Source organism: Phacochoerus africanus, chromosome 9, assembly GCF_016906955.1.
Source record: "Phacochoerus africanus isolate WHEZ1 chromosome 9, ROS_Pafr_v1, whole genome shotgun sequence".
In the NCBI taxonomy this organism is placed as follows: Eukaryota; Metazoa; Chordata; class Mammalia; order Artiodactyla; family Suidae; genus Phacochoerus; species Phacochoerus africanus.
In genome coordinates, this window is record NC_062552.1 from 98,735,330 (window position 1) to 98,751,095 (window position 15,766).

At 40.8% G+C, this 15,766-nt stretch overlaps 1 protein-coding gene across 4 annotated transcripts in view; it reads right to left on the bottom strand.

The window, feature by feature from the left end:
* The window catches only part of DPF3 (double PHD fingers 3), a 270,031-nt gene that overhangs the window by 144,261 nt on the left and 110,004 nt on the right, over positions 1-15,766 (bottom strand). For all 4 annotated transcript variants that reach the window (XR_007136913.1, XR_007136912.1, XM_047795003.1 and 1 more), the window contains exon 2: positions 10,806-10,966. Coding sequence is in view for 2 of the 4 variants with exons in the window: in XM_047795003.1 (XP_047650959.1) it covers positions 10,806-10,966 (161 nt within the window). In the remaining 2 variants the exon portion in view is untranslated. The remainder of the gene's footprint in view (positions 1-10,805; positions 10,967-15,766) is intronic.

A 15,766-nucleotide genomic window follows, 5' to 3' on the forward strand; every position in this document is an offset into this window, starting at 1 on the left:
CATTTATGCTCTCTGCTCCAGACCATCAAAATATATGAAGCAAAAACTAAAAGAACTATAAGAAGAAATAGTCCAACTCACCATTATAGTCAGAAATTTCAATTCCCTCTCTTGCTAATTTATAGAAAAGAGGAAAATTGGTAAGAATGTATATTTGAGCTATACTATCAACAATTTGACTTAAATGATACTTACAGGACATTCCAACCACTAACAGGAAAATATACATTCTTTTCCAGGCCAAAGAGAACATTTATCCAAGAAAGACCATATTCTAGGCCATAAAACTAGTCTCAGCAAATTTAAAAGGACCCAAATCATGCAGAATATTCTCTGACCATATGGAATTAAATTAGAAATAAATAACAGGCATATCTCTGGAAAATCTCCCAAATGTTTGGAAACTAAATAATCCATGAGCAAAAAAGAAATAAAATGGGAAATTAGAAAAATATTTCAACTGAATAAAAGTGAAAACGATATCAAAATTTATGAAATAAGGCTAAAGCAGTATTCACATTTAGGAAGAACTTATATTAGAAAAGAAGAAAGACTGCAAATCACTGCCTTCAGTCAATACTTTAAAGAAGCAGCAGAAGAGCAAATTGAATCTGAAGTAAATAGAAGAAGGAAAGTTAAAGATCAGAACAGAAACCACAAACTATATATAAAACAAAAAAAATTAAGAAAATCAGTTATACCAAAAGCTATTTCTTTTAAGAAATCAATAAACCTCTAATCAGACTGATCAAATGAAAAAGAAAATTCAAATTACCAATATAAGGAATGAGATGATATACCACTACAGATTCTACAGATATTAAAAGGATAATAAACAACAGTATGAAGAAAATTTTATGCAATTTTGACAAATTAGATGAAATGGACATATTCCTTGTAAGTTACAAACTACCGAGCCTCTCTTAAGATGAACTAGATAGCCTGAAGAGCCCTATATCTACGAAGGAAATTAAATTTATAGTTAAAAACATTCCCACAAGGAAACCATCAGACCCAGATGGATTCACTGGTGAATGCTACAAACCACTTAAGGAAGAAATATCAATTCTACATAAAACTCTTCCAGAAAACTGAAAAGAGGGAATACTTCCCAACTTATTAAATGAGGCCAACCTCATCCAGATACCCAAGCCAGACACAGACAAAAAAAAAAAAAAAAAAAAGAATAGACCAATATCTCTCATAAACATAGATGCAAAAGCTCTGATTCACTAGCAAAGTGGAAGTTCCCATTGTAACTTAGCAGGTTAAGAATTTGATATAGTATCTGTGAGGATGCAAATTCAATCCCTGGCCTTGCTCAGTGGGTTAAGGATCCAGCACTGCCCCAAGCTGCAGTGTAGGTGGCAGATGCAACTCAGATGTGGCATTACTGTGGCTGTAGCACAGACCGGCAGTTGCAGCTCTGATTCAACCCCTAGCCTGGGAACTTCCATATGCCGTGGGTGCCGCCATAAAAAGAAAAGGAAAAAAAAAAACTTTGGCAAAGTGAATCTAACATATATAAAAAGGATAATATATAATGACAAAGTGGGGTTTATCCTAGGAATGCAGTTAGCACAACATTCAAAAACCAATCAATGTTAACTCATCCTATTAACAAACTACAAAAGCAAAATCACATAATAATCTCAATGGATTTAGCAAAATCAGCCAATAAAATCCAACATCTAATCATGATTTAAAACTTTCAAACCAGAAGCAGGAGCATCCTCGAGCTGATAGAGAGCGTCTACCAAAAACCTACAGCTAACGTCATACTTAATAATGAAAGGGTGGGCTTTCACCTTAAGATCAGGAACAACATAAAAATGTCCATTCTTACAATGTTTACTTAATATTATACTGGACATCTCATCCTGTGCAATAGACAAGTGAAACAAATAAAACTTACCCATGTTGAAAAGCTTTCTTTATTCACTAACATCAACTACGTAAAAAGGCTATGGAATCTAATAGAAAGCTACTAGAACTAATAAATGAGTATAGCAAGGTTGTAGCATACAAGTGAATACACAAAATCAAACATAAGAGAACAAAGAAAAACCAGAAAAAGTAAATACACAAAAATAATTGTATTTCTGCATACCAGCAAAGAAAAATAATAAATTTAAATACTTAAAAAAAAAAAGAGAGAGAGAGAGCTCCCATCATGGCACAGCAGAAACAAATCCGACTAGGAACCATGAGGTTTCGGGTTTGATCCCTGGCCTTGCTCAGTGGGTTAAGGATCTGGAGTTGCCGTGAACGGTAGTGGAGGTCACAGACACAGCACAGATCTGGCGTTGCTGTGGCTGTGGCATAGGCTGGCAGCTGTAGCTCCGATTAGACCCCTGGCCTGGGAACCAGCCACATGCCATGGGTGCGGCCCTAAAAAGCAAAATAAATAAATAAATACCTAAAAGCCATTTACAATGCTATCAAAAATATTAAGTGGAGATAATTCTGACAAAAATGTGAAAGACCGGTACACTGAAAACTAAAACTTATTGCTAAGAAAAATTAAAATAGATAATAATAAAAGGTGAGATATATAATATTCATGGGTTAAAAGACTCAATATTCAGAACTGTCAGTGTTCCCCAACTTGATCTATAGACTCTACACAATCTCAATCAAAATCCCAGAAGATTTTTTTGTAGAAATTGACAAATTGATTATAAAATTCATATGGATGTGCAAAGGATCTAGAATAGCCAAAATAACTTTGAAAAAGAAGGACAAATTTGGAGAGGTCTTGAATCTAGAACATATAAAGATTACTAATTTTTATTAATAAAAAACCAACAAACAATCCAATTTTAAAATGGTCCAAAGAATTGAACATTTTATCAAAGAATAACATGGATGGAAATAAGCACATGTAAAGATGCTCAACATTATTAACTCGGAAAATGCAAAGTAAAAAAACAATGAGATACCACCATATAATAATTAGAACGGCTAAAATTTTAAAAAACTGACCATACAAAGTGTTAGTGAGAATATAGAGGAACTGGAATTCTTGGGTGTTGCTGGAGTGGATATAAAATGATACAACCACTTTGAAAAACAGCCTGGCAGTTTCTCAAGACGTTAAATATATACCTTCTTGATGGTATAGCCGTCACACTCCTAGGTACTTTGCCTAGGAGAAATGAAAGAATATATCCATACAATGATTTATACACAAACAATCATTGCAAAAACTGGAAACGACTCCAAATGTCCACCAACAGATGAATGGATAAAGTGTGATACATCCATACAATGAAACACCACTCAGCATAAATATAAGTGAGTCACGATATATGCTAGAACACGGGTGATCTCAAAATAATTATGGCTGAATAAAAGAAGCCAGGACCCCATCCCACCAGCCACCAAAAAAAAAGTACATATTGTATTGTATGATTCCAAGGTAGAAAGCCTGCCTGGGAGATGGGAGTGATGAAAGCAGAGGAAGGAGAAAGAACAGAAGGGAGGAATTACAAGGGACAAAAGGAAACTTTTTTTTTTTGGTCTTTTTTGCTATTTCTTGGGCCACTCCCGTGGCATATGGAGGTTCCCAGGCTAGGGGTCGAATCGGAGCTGTAGCCACTGGCCTACACCAGAGCCACAGCAACTCGGGATCCGAGCTGAATCTGCAACCTATACCACAGCTCACAGCAATGCCGGATCCTTAACCAGCTGAGCAAGGCCAGGGATCGAACCCGCAACCTCATGGTTCCTAGTCGGATTCGTTAACCCCTGAGCCACGATGGGAACTCCAAAAGGAAACTTTTGAGAATTATTGGATATGTTCATTATATTGATTGTGTGATGGTTTCACAGATCTACACATCAAAACCCATCAAATTATGTGTTAAATATGTACCGAGTATTGTATGTCAGTTATACTTCAATAAAGCTGTTAACTTTTTTTAATGAAAAAGTAATCCAGGGACTTCTGCTTTGCAAAAGATAGAGTAGATGTAACCTTCTATGTGCCTCCCACTAAGTACAACTAAAACTCCTACACATTGCTTACACACAAAAATAAGAAAGGTTAAGAGAACAAGGCTGATCAGCTAGAGACATTCGGACTCAAAGGACAACAAGGTGGTGAGTTCCCCGGGCATTTTTCTTGCTTTATATATCTCAGAGTGGGTTCTGGAAAAGCTGATAACCCAAAAACACTAACAAATGCAGACCAAAAAAACCCCAAGAAAATCCTGCTCTCTCTAGTCAAAGGACCAGGAAAGGCAGCCTCGCTGGGCATCCCAGTATCCTTGTGGGGTTGATGTCAGAGAAGGCCAAGTGATGAGCTGACACCCTGTGGTGTGAGTGGAGGCCACTTAGGGGATAGTACTGGGCACCGCCCCCCAATTAGGATGGTATTGGTGAAGGCTTAGTGGGGAGCCTGAACCGCCATCTCCACACAGCAATAATGAGGTACCCCTCCCCCACCAGGGTGTGAACAGAGGCTGAGCGGGAAACCTGAACTTCTACAACCATCTGATCGTAACGACGAGCACCTCTCTCCCCCTGCGGGCACAGTGTCAGGGAAGGTCTGTGAAAACAGAAGATGTAAATAACACCTAAGGTCTTATAACATTATAGCCAAATTGTCCAGGATTTAATCAAAATCACTGGCATGATGAACCAGGAAAATCTCTCAACTTGAATGAGAAAAGACAACAGATACTAACACCAAAATGACACGAATTTAGAATTATCTGATAAGGATTTTAAAGTAGACATCATAAAAACGTTTCAAATAAACATTTTTGAAGACTTAAATGAAAAAATATAAAGTCCCACAAGGAAATAGAAGATATAAAGAAGAACCAAATGGAAGTTCCAGTTATGACTCAGTGGAAACAAACCCAACTAGTATCCATGAGGACACGGGTTAGATCCCTGGCCCCACTCAGTGGGTTAAGGATCCGGCGTTGCCATGAGCTCTGGTGTAGGTTGCAGACATGGCTCGGATCTCACGTTGCTGTGGCTCTGGCATAGGCCAGCAGCTACAACTCCGATTAGACCCCTAGCCTGGGAACATCCATATGCCATGGGTGTGGCCTTAAAAAAAGGACAAAAAGACAAAAAGATACATGTACCCCAATGTTCATTGCAGCACTGTTTACAATAGCCAAGGTATGGAAGCAACCTAAATGGCCATTGACAGAGGAATGGATAAAGAAGATGTAATACATACACACAATGGAACATTACTCAGCCATAAAAGAATGAAATAATGCCATTTGCATCAACAGGGATGGGCCTAAAGATTATGATACTAAGCGAAGTTAGTCAGACAGTGAAAGACAAGTATCATATGATATCATTTATATGTGGAATCTAAAAAGAGGATGCAAATCTGCAGAACAGAAAAAGACTCACATACGTTTGAAAACAAATTTATGGTTACCAAAGGGGGGAGGTGGTGGGGAGAGGCATGAACTGGGGGTTTAGGATTGGCATATGCCAATGGAGACCTGCTCTATAGTATAGGGAACTCTACCCAATATATGTGATGGTCTATGTGGGAAAAGAATCTGAAAGAGAATGGATGTGTGTACATGTATAACTGAATCACTTTGTTGTACAACAGAAATTATCACATAATAAATATACTTCAATAAAACTTTTAAAATGAAATAAAAATAATTATCACCTCACTTATGAGAGAAAAGAATTTGGATGACAGCAGATTTCTCATCACGAACTACAGAGGCCAGAAGGAAGTGGTAAGACATTTTTCAAGTGCTAAAATAAAAGGGCTATCAACCCAGAATTTTATATGCAACAAAAAAATATCCTTCAGGAATGAGGGGAGAATCAAGACATTCTCAGAATAAGGAAAACTAAAAGTTGTTAGAGTAGTTTTAAAAAGCACTTAATCAGGAGTTCCCGTCGTGGCACAGTGGTTAACGAATCCGACTAGGAACCATGAGGTTGCGGGTTCAGTCCCTGCCCTTGCTCAGTGGGTTAACGATCCGGCGTTGCCGTGAGCTGTGGTGTAGGTTGCAGACGCGGCTCAGATCCCGCGTTGCTGTGGCTCTGGCGTAGGCCGGTGGCTACAGCTGCGATTCAACACCTAGCCTGGGAACCTCCATATGCCGCGGGAGCGGCCCAAGAAATAGCAACAACAACAACAACAACAACAAAAAAAAGACAAAAAGACAAAAAAAAAGTACTTAGAAAGAAATTGTAAAAGCAGGCATCTTGGAACATCAGGAAGAAAAAACAACAAAAGAGTAAACACAATAGACATTTCTCTTAGGTTTTCTAAATTATGGAAGACAGTCAGAGCAAAAGGTTTAAGTCTTTTTGGTGTGGTTTTCAGTGTATGTAGAGGAAATATTTAAGATACTATATGATAAATGCAAGAGGATAAAGGGATTTAAATGAAGAGAGGAAGAGGTGGGTATGAGTGTAAAGGGGCAGGATGACGGAGATCTCTGTGGTGATGGACTGGTTTTATATCTTGATCGTGGTAGTGATTCCACAGATCTATACATATAGAAAATGGCATAGAACTACACACACATTTCACCAATGTCGATTTTCTGGTTTTGATATTGTACCATAGTTAACACAAGATATATCCACTGGGGAAAATTGGTTGAAGGATATAGGGGATCTCTGTGTACTATGTTTACAACTTCCTGTGGATCTGTCATTATTTCTTATTTATTTATTTATTTGTTTATTTATTGGCCACAGTGTGCAGCAACTTGATGGGGGATCTCAGTTCCCAGACCATGGATTGAACCTGGGCCATAGCACTGAAAGCACATAATCCTAACCACTGAACCACCAGGGAACTCCCTATAATTATTTCAAGATAAAAAGTTAATTAGAAATGACAAAGTATTTAAAATTCAAAACAGACCCAGCAATACATCGTAAGTGAAAGCAAAAATGAAACAAATCAATCCAAATATTCACTGAGTTAGTGGTGTAACCACACAGAAGAACTATTTCAAGAGACTTTAAAACATAGTTATTTGGGGAGTTCCTGTCGTGGCGCAGTGGTTAACAAATCCGACTAGGAACCATGAGGTTGCGGGTTCGGTCCCTGACCTTGCTCAGTGGGTTCAGGATCCGGCATTGCCGTGAGCTGTGGTGTAGGTTGCAGACGCGGCTCGGATCCCGAGTTGCTGTGGCTCTGGTGTAGGCCAGTGGCTACAGCTCCGATTCGACCCCTAGCCTGGGAACCTCCATATGCCACAGGTGCGGCCCTAGAAAAGACAGAAAGACAAACAACAACAACAACAACAACAACAAAAAAAAACCGTAGTTATTTGACCCATCATCCTTAATAAGAAAGGTGCTTAGGACCTAAAAAAGTTGCAAAAGAAAGAAAAAAACAATCAAACAATTTTGGTAACTTTATTGTTGTTAGTTTCATTTTATTCTGATATTGTTGTCTGCATATTGTGGACTGAAGCAAATAAGTAATTATGCTGGCATCATTAGGAGCCAGAATTTTTTTGTGTGTAGGGGAGAAAGGAGATAGAGAATTAAGAAAGTTCAGTTAAAACTGTGTAAGACTTGGAGTTCCTGTCGTGGCGCAGCAGAAACGAATCCGACTAGGAACCATAAGGTTGCAGGTTCAATCCCTGGCCTTGCTCAGTGGGTTAAGGATCTGGCGTTGCCGTGAGCTGTGGTGTGGGTCACAGACATGGCTCAGATCTCGTGTTGCTGTGGCTGTGGTGTGGGCCAGCAGCTACAGCTCTGATTAGACCTCCATATGCCACGGGTGCAGCCCTAAAAAGGCAAAAAGACAAAAAAAAGAAAAAAAACTGTGTAAGACAATTGAATGGGCAATATTAGTATATTTCATGATGTATTTTCTCTTAAAAAGGAAAAGAAAAAAGAAATCATATCTCTTAGTTCTGCTCACTGAACAGTCCTGGAAACAATGACCAACCCAGGAGCAATGAGCATCACCAGACTGTGGTCTCTAAATAATATTCCTACAAAGAGGAAACAGGATTTTTTAGAGAAATAGTTGATTCCAGGTCTGGGGCAGGATGCATACAAGATGAGCCTGAAACATTTGTCCCAAGATTAAGGTAGTAAGGAAACTATTAGAAAATACTATGTGGTTTCAAATCACCAGCACTGGACAAAACCCCTACTGGCCAAAGATAGGAAAATTTAAACATCAATAAGAATAATAGCTGCAATGGATTAAAATGTATTCAATATGTTTAAATCTGTGAATTCATGATGGAACTCAAAATAATACCTTTATTGATCACCTTTGGAGAATACGAGGGAAACAACTCATTATTTTGAAAACTGATAAAGGGGAAAAAACATTTATCCTTCCTTTCATATGTGAACTATACCTCACAATAACCAAAATTTTAATGAGGAGATGTTTCTCTTTATAAACATGGTAGAGCTAAAAAATGAAGAAATAATAATAGCCTCGAATTGAATGTCCCCATTTTGCAACCCTTAATAGAATAAAGGGTCTAGGCAATTTTCATCAAGGGCTGCTAGCCTCCTGATGGAACTATATATTGTCACTTAGGAACTGCTCTTGCCCCAAAAACTGAACCTGAGTCTGCTCTAACCAATTCACAGGAATAACACCATGGCGGGGGGGGGAAGGGGGAATCAGAAAATCCAGATTCTGGGAAACCTTACAATGCAAAACAACCCAGTTTCTTTCACAAATTATGTGTGGGGAGGGGTGGGAAGGAGGGAGAGAGAATAAGAGAGAGAGAGCTATAGATTTAAAGAACTTGAGAGATACATCACAGGAGTTCCCTGGTGGCTCAGCCAGTTAAGGATACAGCATTGTCACTGCTATGGCTCTGGTTACTGCTGTGATGAGTGTTCAATCCCTGGACCAGGAACTTCTTCATGCCACCAGGGCAGCCACAAAAAAAAGGGATAGACACATCAGCCAACTGCAGTGTAGGAGTCCTATTTGGATCCTAATTTCAACTATAGGGGAAATAAATATTGAACAAATATTTGATGCTATTAAAGTCTTGTTAACTTTGAGTTTTGATAGCTATTGTAGGTTGTTATATTTGTTTATATTCTTACCAATTAGAGATACATACTGAAAAATTTACAGATTAAATAATATGCTGCTTGATTAGCTTCAAAATAATCAAGGTTTAAGGAGGAAAGTAAGAGGTGAGTATTAATGAAACAAGATTGGCCATGAGTTGATCACTGTTGAGGCTGGGTAATAAATACATAGAAATTCATTTTTTCCACTTTCACATGGCTTTGAAATTTCTCATCATAAAAAGTTTTTCAATATGCCCATATGGACTAGAAAACTGCATTCTTCTAATTGCCTCCCTGGGAGTTCCCTTCATGGCACAGTGGAAACTAATCTGACTAGTATCCATGAGGATGCAGGTTTGATCCCTGGCCTTGCTCAGTGGGTTAAGGATTCTGCATTGCCGTGAGCTGTGGTACAGGTCGCAGACACGGCTAGGATCCCGTGTTGCTGTGGCTGTGGTGTAGGCCGGCAGCTATAGCTCAGATTTGACCCCTAGCCTGGGAACCTCCATATGCTGTGGGTGCAGCCCTAAAAAGCAAAAATAAATAAAATTTAAAAATAATTGCCTCTCTGATCTCTACTCATTGGTCTTTATTCTGTACTCTGGAGCCTAGAGACTAGTGTCACAGTAATAGTAATCACCATCATCATCACCATCAATATCATCATCATCACCACCTTCACCATCACCATGACATCATCATCACCATCAACATCATCATCATCACCATTATCATCATCAACAACATCACCATCACCATCATGACATCATCATCACCACCAACATCATCATAATCACCATCATCATAATCATCATCATCACCATGACATCATCATCACCATCATCATAATCACCATCATCATCACCACCTTCACCATCACCATGACATCATCATCACCATCATCATCATCACCACCATCATCATCAACACCTTCACCATCACCATCAATATCATCACCATCACCATCATCAACATCATCATCACCAGCATCACCATCACCATCATGACATCATCATCACCACCAACATCATCATAATCATCATCACCAACATCATCATCATCACCACCATCATCATCGCCATCATCATCACCACCATCATCAACATCACCACCTTCACCATCACCATCAATATCATCATCATCACCATCATCAACATCATCATCATCACCAGCATCACCATCACCATCATGACATCATCATCACCACCAACATCATCATAATCACCATCATCATCATCGCCATCATCAACAGTAACAGCCAGTATTTTGAAAGCTCATACTTAACTATGTGCTCAACTTGGGTTATGAGATTTTTATGAAGATTTTCATTCAATCCTGACAAAATCTGGAAGTAGGTACTATTATTATCCCCATTTTACAGATGAGGAACCTAAGGGGGACAGGTTGATGACAAAGCTTAGCCTTAAACCAAAGCCTGCAGATTTCCAGCTTATAACCACAAAGCTACGTGAAAAACACAAGGTGAAAGGTGAAGACAGCTGTCAGGACTTCTATCTTCCCTTTTAGGGGTTAAATATCCTGAGTTCTTTCATTCTGCCCCTCCCCACCAATGTGGCTTCAATGTCCCACACCAATCTCGAAGCACCTGCCAAGAGTTACAGAGTTGAATTTCTATGAAGTATCCTGGGCTCCCCTTACAGCTTGCCCCACACCCGCACCCACCCATTGATGGCAGGGATTCCCTAACAGTCTCTGGTGGGCTTGCCTCCAGACTGGGAGACTGAATCTGTGCATGTCCCAGGGGTGGCTTGGCTCACCTGGGCCTCGGTGCCTCTTCTCCATCCAGATGTAGCAGTTGTTCTGAGCCACCCCAGTCTGTGAGTCCAGGAAAGGGAGCCGCACGCTGCGCTCTGCGCACAGGCGCGAGTTATAACTGCGGCAGTGCTCAATGGCTTCCTTGTAGAACTGGTCCCCGAGCCTGCCGGGAGACAGAGAAGGAAGAATGAGGCCAGAGGAAACCAAAGCACACCCAGAGGGAAACTGATGTTGCTCACCCACCTCCCTGGGAAGATTTTGCAGTGTATCAAAAGACAATGTGTATCCAGAGCCTTGTCAAGCGGCAGAATCTGCTTCAATGTCTCCAGCAGGTTCTATTTCCCATAAAAAACCCACAAAGGAACTAGAAACCCCAAGAATAAACCGCCAGTAAAAGTAATATGTCCTGGAGTTCCCATTGTGGCTTAGTGGGTTACAAACCCAACTAGTATCCACGAGGATGCAGGTTCAACCCCTGGAATCGCTCAGTGGATCCAGCATTGCTGTGAGCTGTGGTGTAGGTCGCAGACCCAGCTCCAACACCGGGTTGCTGTAGCATAGGTCTCTGATTAGACCTCTAGCCTGGGAACTTCCATGCTCTGCAGGTGTGGCCCTAAAAAGCAAGAGAAAAAAAAAGTAGTGACATGTCCCTGTTCTAGGAAGCATGAGGTCTTGCTCTAGAGTGGAGGTAGTTCTGGAACAACCTTCTGCCTGGATCTACTGCGACATCAGGCTTCTAGAGCCCCCTCAACAGTTATCATCCCCCCATTAGTCACACTTTTTTCTGGTAACCAGCAAAGAGTCTAGAAAGAACCCAAACCACCAACATAGATACCAAGATTTCCACTACAACAGAAGAGAAGTGCTCCCTATAAAAGACCAGAAGGTCAAAGGAAACACTCTGTAAAAGCAGAGCCCTCATAAGGAGAAGGAGGTGAAGCAGGCATGTGGTTTTAAAACCACACACGTAAAGAAAAATAACTTGCTGTTGGAAAACAAACAGAAGCATCATTTAAAATAATAATAGTTGAATTTTGAACTCAAAATAATTCAATTCCCAAAGTTTAATACACAAATAGAGAGACCTTTCTGGTGTGCTGGAGTGGTAATCTGATTAAGCACAGTAAATTTTATGTTCCTAAATCTCTGGCATTCTTGGATATGTGGTGATGCTACTAATTTTAAGATAATGTCCTTTTCAAAGATTAGAAACATAGCATTGATATAATGTAAAGCACAAACACAGTCGATGAGACCAGATATCTAACAAACAGAAGAGAGGCACGTGATGGAGGTTAATAAATGGCCCGACGTAGTACAAATGTAAAAAACAAATGTTTGCCAAGCAAATTGGAGCTTCCTGGGTGCGGGGTGGGGGAGGCCGAAAGCCACAGGGATTGCCCAGCCAAAGGGGAGACTCCAGTAGCTCATTGTGAAGGGGCATTATGAATGTCCCTCTGTTTTGGTCTATGTAGATTCGAGGAAACTAAAATGGGGGGTGGGGGTGGGAGGAGATCTAAGTTTAAATAAGATATTTCTTATCCAAAATAGATAGAGGAGTAAAGAAAGATATGAATTAAATGAATTCATCTGTTCTTTTTAAAATTTTTTTATTGAAGTAGAGCTGATGTGCAGTATTTTATAAGATTACAGGGGTACAATATAGTGATTCACAATTTTTAAAGGTTATATTCCATTTATCGTTATCCTAAAATATTGGCTATATTCCCTGTGTTGTGCAATATATCCTGGCAGCTTATTTTATACATAATCATTTGTACCTCTTAATTCCCTACCCCTACACTGCCACCTCCCTCCTCTCCTCTCCCCACTGGTAACCACTTGTTTATTCTCTATATCTGTGAGTCTACTTCTTTTTTTGTTATATTCACTGGTTTGTTGAATTTTTTAGATTCCACATACAGGTGATATCATACAGTATTTGCCTTCTTCCTCTTTTTAAAAAATCATTGGGTCAGATTCTACCAAAAAGTTTCAAGGAAATTTCTTATTCTGGGAGGATACAATCATTGACGCTTCTGAGGCATCTTTTGGAAACTGCTGGTAGAAATGCCTCCTAAAACAGCCCTTTGCTCCTTTTTTACCTCTGGGTATCTTCCCTCTCACAGGGAAGGCACAGCAGCTCGGAAAATGTCTAGCGGTTGCAAAACCTAACTGTAATCAAATTATAATAGTCACACAGCTGGAAATGAATTGGGGAGGGGGGATGAAATCCCATCAAAATGCTATAAAACGGAACTGCACATACGCTGATGTAATCAAAGTTAGTAACAAGGATCATGAGATTGATCAAAAATAAAGAACCATTTCCAGCAAAGCGTTCGCATCTGTGTCCCACCAGCTTAAATGCCTCCTTCTGCTAAGGCGGTGCAGCTCAATCTGACAGAACTCAGAGCAGTTCAGCCCAAGCGAGATGACACACAGCCTGTCCAGCGTGTCCTGGAGGCTCCAGCTTCCCTCCATGAAACAGAGGACCAGCCACATCACGTGGATGAGAACTGACAAGAACACATGACAGAGAGGTGACCGATGTGAGAAACTGTTATCTGGTTTCCCACGATCTTTTGACAGACTGCCCAAAAAGATGTTAACTATTCCAACTCCAGAAATTCTGCTGGAAGAGAAGAAACAGGAAGGAAGGGGAGGGGAAGGAGGGAGGGAGGGGGAGAGAAAACTGTACACTAAAATTCATTGACTGGAGAAGAGACTTTCCATTTTCAAAACAAACGTCTGGAAGTCAATACAAAGAAATCTACAGTAGAATCTCAAATTAGACTTTTCCCAATACGCCCAGAACTCGCTTCCAACAGCTTCAATCCCAAAAAGAGAAGCAAGAAAGTAAACTTGCTAAAAATGAGAAGTGAGTTTGGCCAAGTCCATGCCCCACACCAAATGGAACGAAAAAGTCAAACAAAGTGGTTCACTGGGTGAAAATTAATTTCATCTTAAATACTTTCCACTCCCATGACATGCAATGTTATTGGTAACGGGCATCCTGGGGAAAATGTGTATTTTTAAATGTAATCTTTGTGTGAATGATACCTCTCTTACGTAAACAGGAGAGATTTTCGGAGGACTGGAACAACTGTATTAAAGACTGAAGCTACAAAAATGTGACAGCCATCACCCTCTCTGCCATCGTCTCCAGGGAAGTCACTTTTAAACAGACCAGGCGATGGCAGAGATTTGGAAACAAAAGTTTAAAGCCTTTTTTTTAAGATTTGAGAGGAAAAAAGAGACTTTACCCTCTTTGATAAATTCAAGGAGCACTTCTCTAAAAGTTAATTAGCCAAAATCTTCACAGGGCTTGTTCTGTTCTCTGGAAGAAAAATCAATGGCCAGGTCTCCCTAACCCATGGAAAGCAATTTAAACAGGAGAGGGGACAAGTGTCCTTTTCAATACTTTTTTTTTTAATTGAAGGAGAGTTAATTTACAGTGTTGTGTTAGTTTCAAGTGTATGTCAAAGTGATTCAGATATATATACATATATCCTCTTTCAGATTCTTTTTTGTTTAGAGGTTATTACAAGATATTGAGTATAGTTCCCTGTGCTATTCAATAGGTCCTTGTTGTTTATCTATATTATACATAGTAATTCATATATGTTAATGCCAAACTCCTCATTTATCTCTCCTACCCACCCCCATCTAATAGGGTGTTTCTTAAAAAAAAAAAAAAAATCCCCCAATGATAGGATCCCAGGGGTGACATCTACATTAGAGTTGCAAGGGACAAAGGGAGCAGGGAAAGGCTGGCAGCAAATGATTCATTTTGTGCAGTGGTGACCAGTGCGCCCCAGGCTGGGTCAGGCACGGCCCAGCCTTAGCCATCACCTGTCTGCACCGAAACAAGGGGGCTGGATTTGCCACAGGATGATAGATGTCTTGGGCTCCAAGAAGCTGGCACAGGCAGGGTAGAATGATGTTCTCATCAACAATTGACTTCAGGCTACTCAAGGCTGCAATCAGAAGCAGGAAAGGCAGGGGGAACAAATTGCTAGGCTCTCTGCCAGAGCAGGGACCCCATGGCCTGCTGCTTGGAGCAGTGCTGGCTGCTGGGTTCTGGGACCTTTGGGAGGGGTTTTGCGGGAGCCTTAGTGATCCCTTCTGGAGTGAGAGAGCCATCCTAGCTCTGGGAGCTTTCCAGTGACCCTCCTTGAGCTTATCTGTGGAGAAATGGATTCCCGGCACCAGAGGATTCAGAATGGAAAAAATAAGCCTGCTCCAAAAGGACTGCCAAGGAGACTCTAAATGTGATTTTCAGAGTCAACCATACCCTCTTTAGGACCCCCTGCTCCCCCTTCCACATTTCACCTCCCACCTGGCCTCTTAGATGCCATGTCCACTCTCTTAAACCAACTCCTGGCACCAACCCTCCTACCTGGACACATGGGGCCCCTCCCTCTTCACTGTCCCTCTGGTCCTGTGATCTGACCAGAGGACAAGTGTCCTGCCCTTGCTCAAACATGTATCCAGAAGCAAAGTCCTCACGCCCTGCCAGAGCCTGCTCCCTCCCCAGAGTCTCCCCTCTTCCAGGGTTGGAGTTGGGGGGTTGGGGGGCTGTCTCTCCTTGACCCTGCCCTTGCCTTCATCCCAGCTGGCACTGAACTCTTTCAAGTCTCGGCGAGATGTCCCATTCTATCCTTTCTCACTGCGTGGCCGTAGGTCCCTTTTGGCTGTAAAAACAGGACCTTGGCCCCTCACGGCAAGTTGTGCACATAAACAGAGATAAGGAGAGATAAAGAAGGGCCCAGGCCTGTGGCAGCATTTCTGGCCCCTCTTGTCTGCAGACTCCTGGCTTTCCTGCTGCCTCACTCCACTGCCCACACTTCCACAACCACCTGCACACACACATTACAACTCATCTACAGCAATATGCTAACGTCCCCCTGTTTGCATTGAAACATGTTTAACTCTGACTGTGGCACAGAAAGCCGTCTCC